We start from the raw sequence: 1829 nt of genomic DNA, 5'->3' as shown, positions 1-1829 counted from the left end.
CTCGACGACTTCCTCAGCAAGAAGAAAGAGGTGGCGCAGGTCCTGGACCTGTCCAAGTCGATCGCACGCACCAAGGAGGACCTGAAAAAGCTCCTGGACAAAGTGCCCGAGTTCAAGAGTAAGGCGGAGAAGGTACGGCAAACGCCCACACCTCCACCCGTGCGAACAGTACCGCTGCATACAGTACGCCGAACATACTGTTTATGTCTACTCTGTCTCAGATCCGCGCGGACGACATCAAGATCCGCGACAAGGACTGGACGTTCAAGCCGACCAAGAAGGATCTGCGCCACGTCTCCGAGTACACGTTCGCCAACCCCGTGCCGGCCGACATGCGCCCCGTCAAGCTGGACGACCTCATCTCGGTGCCCATCGACTGGCGGATGCTGACCACGCTGCGGCCCAGGACCAAGATGGAGGAGGAGTTCTTCTCCAGGTGAGCCCCGCCCGTCTCTGCAGCGGGCGCCCCAGTCATTCGCCGTCAAGTACTTTAATTTTCCAGAAAAGTATTGTCAGCATATTTTTCTGTTTTAACTGCTAATCTTTTTCCCGAAAATTTCCATTTGTTTTCGATTTGTTTTTTCTGAAATCATATCATTTTTGTCAATTTTTTCACAATTTTTTTCAATTTTTCCAGCAAATATTTCTGATTTTAAAATATCTCTGTGCTTCTGCTTGTAAGGCTGATCGAGCTGGGCAAGCTGACGCGCGCCACGCTGCAGTTCGAGCGGCAGCGCGAGGGCCCGCGCAGCACGTACGCCGCCACGTCGTCGTCCTGGGTGAAGCGCTTCAAGTCGCGCAGCGGCGTGGTGGAGACCAAGGCGACCACGTGCTCGCAGTGCGGCGACGAGTTCTGCGACTCGACGGCCTGCAAGCTCTTCACGTACGACTGCTTCGTGCGCTCGAGCATGCTGCCCGGCGGGGCGGGCGGCGCCGGCGACAAGGGCGGTTCGGGTGGTGCGGCCGGTGCGGGCGACAAGGGCGCCGGCGGCAAGGACAAGGCCGGCCGCAAGAAGAGGCGCCGCGCCGGGGCCAAGAGCGCGAAAGGTGAGTCGAGCGGGCGAAACGTCGTGAACCGCGGAGGCAGCACACTGATCGTCATCTTTGTACACCAGCAGCGCCCTCCTCCCAGCCGGCCAGCAGGCGCGCCAGCCCCAGCAAGAAGACGCGGTCCGCGGGCGGCGGCGGCGGTGGAGGTGGCGGCGGCGGGCGCGCGCGCGCCGCGAGCGAGGACCGGAGGCGGGACGCGAGCCGCCACCGCAGCGCCAGCGCGCCGCCAGCGTCCAAGAGGGCGGCGTCTCGCGGCCACAGCAAGAGCGCCAAGAAGTAGTTGCAGCAGCAGTCAGGATGCCGTCCCGTCCGTAAAGCACGTCGTAGCAGTGTGTAGAGTAGTGTGGTCTAGTGCTGTACTCGCATTACTCCCGAAATAAAACTGCAAGCGTAGCCTCAGCCGCATTCAGTATCACTTCCCTGGATCGAGCCCTTTACCCCCCCCCCCCTCCCCCCCACAGAGCGCTGTAGTGCGTGTTGTCCTGCCGAAGAGCGCGTTCGGTTCGAGGCAACTCTCGCACCGTGCAGATAACTGCAACAACAGTTCGAACCGAGTCGGATTTCGTGGCTGCGCCAACAAACTGTCGGCCATTGCTTCTCTCTGCGCTCTGCAGCAAGCGGCTTACACCGCACCGCCGGACTGCCGCTGGGCGCGCGGCGCAACCAGGCTGCTGCTGCTGCTGATCACGGCGCCGCCGCTGGCGTGGCGAGATGACCGCGAGCGGGCGGGCTGAGCTAGGTGTGAGAAGGTGATCGTACACCGGCGCCGCGGCCGCCGC

General features: G+C 61.9%; 1 protein-coding gene across 1 annotated transcript; it reads left to right on the top strand.

The window, feature by feature from the left end:
• The first annotated feature begins 6 nt into the window (after positions 1-6).
• LOC113205192 (homeotic protein female sterile) lies at positions 7-1449 on the top strand. The gene is made up of 4 exons (XM_026420704.2): positions 7-132; positions 222-436; positions 683-1047; positions 1119-1449. The coding sequence occupies exons 2-4, from the start codon at positions 333-335 to the stop codon at positions 1328-1330; spliced, it is 681 nt and encodes a 226-aa protein (XP_026276489.2). The 5' UTR covers positions 7-132; positions 222-332; the 3' UTR covers positions 1331-1449.
• The last annotated feature ends 380 nt before the right edge of the window (positions 1450-1829 follow it).

This window comes from Frankliniella occidentalis, unplaced genomic scaffold (genome assembly GCF_000697945.3).
Source record: "Frankliniella occidentalis isolate FOCC.00 unplaced genomic scaffold, Focc_3.1 Scaffold52, whole genome shotgun sequence".
Classification (NCBI taxonomy): domain Eukaryota; kingdom Metazoa; phylum Arthropoda; class Insecta; order Thysanoptera; family Thripidae; genus Frankliniella; species Frankliniella occidentalis.
Note: the sequence above shows the minus strand (reverse complement) of the source record. Positions and strands in the feature narration are given on the sequence as shown.

Excerpts from the sequence above, each read along its gene's own strand:
- LOC113205192 (XM_026420704.2), top strand. The coding sequence starts at position 333 with ATGCGCCCCGTCAAGCTGGACGACCTCATCTCGGTGCCCATCGACTGG. Across the intron at positions 437-682 it reads GAGGAGGAGTTCTTCTCCAG|GCTGATCGAGCTGGGCAAGC; the intron begins GTGAGCCCCGCC and ends TCTGCTTGTAAG. Across the intron at positions 1,048-1,118 it reads CGGGGCCAAGAGCGCGAAAG|CGCCCTCCTCCCAGCCGGCC; the intron begins GTGAGTCGAGCG and ends GTACACCAGCAG.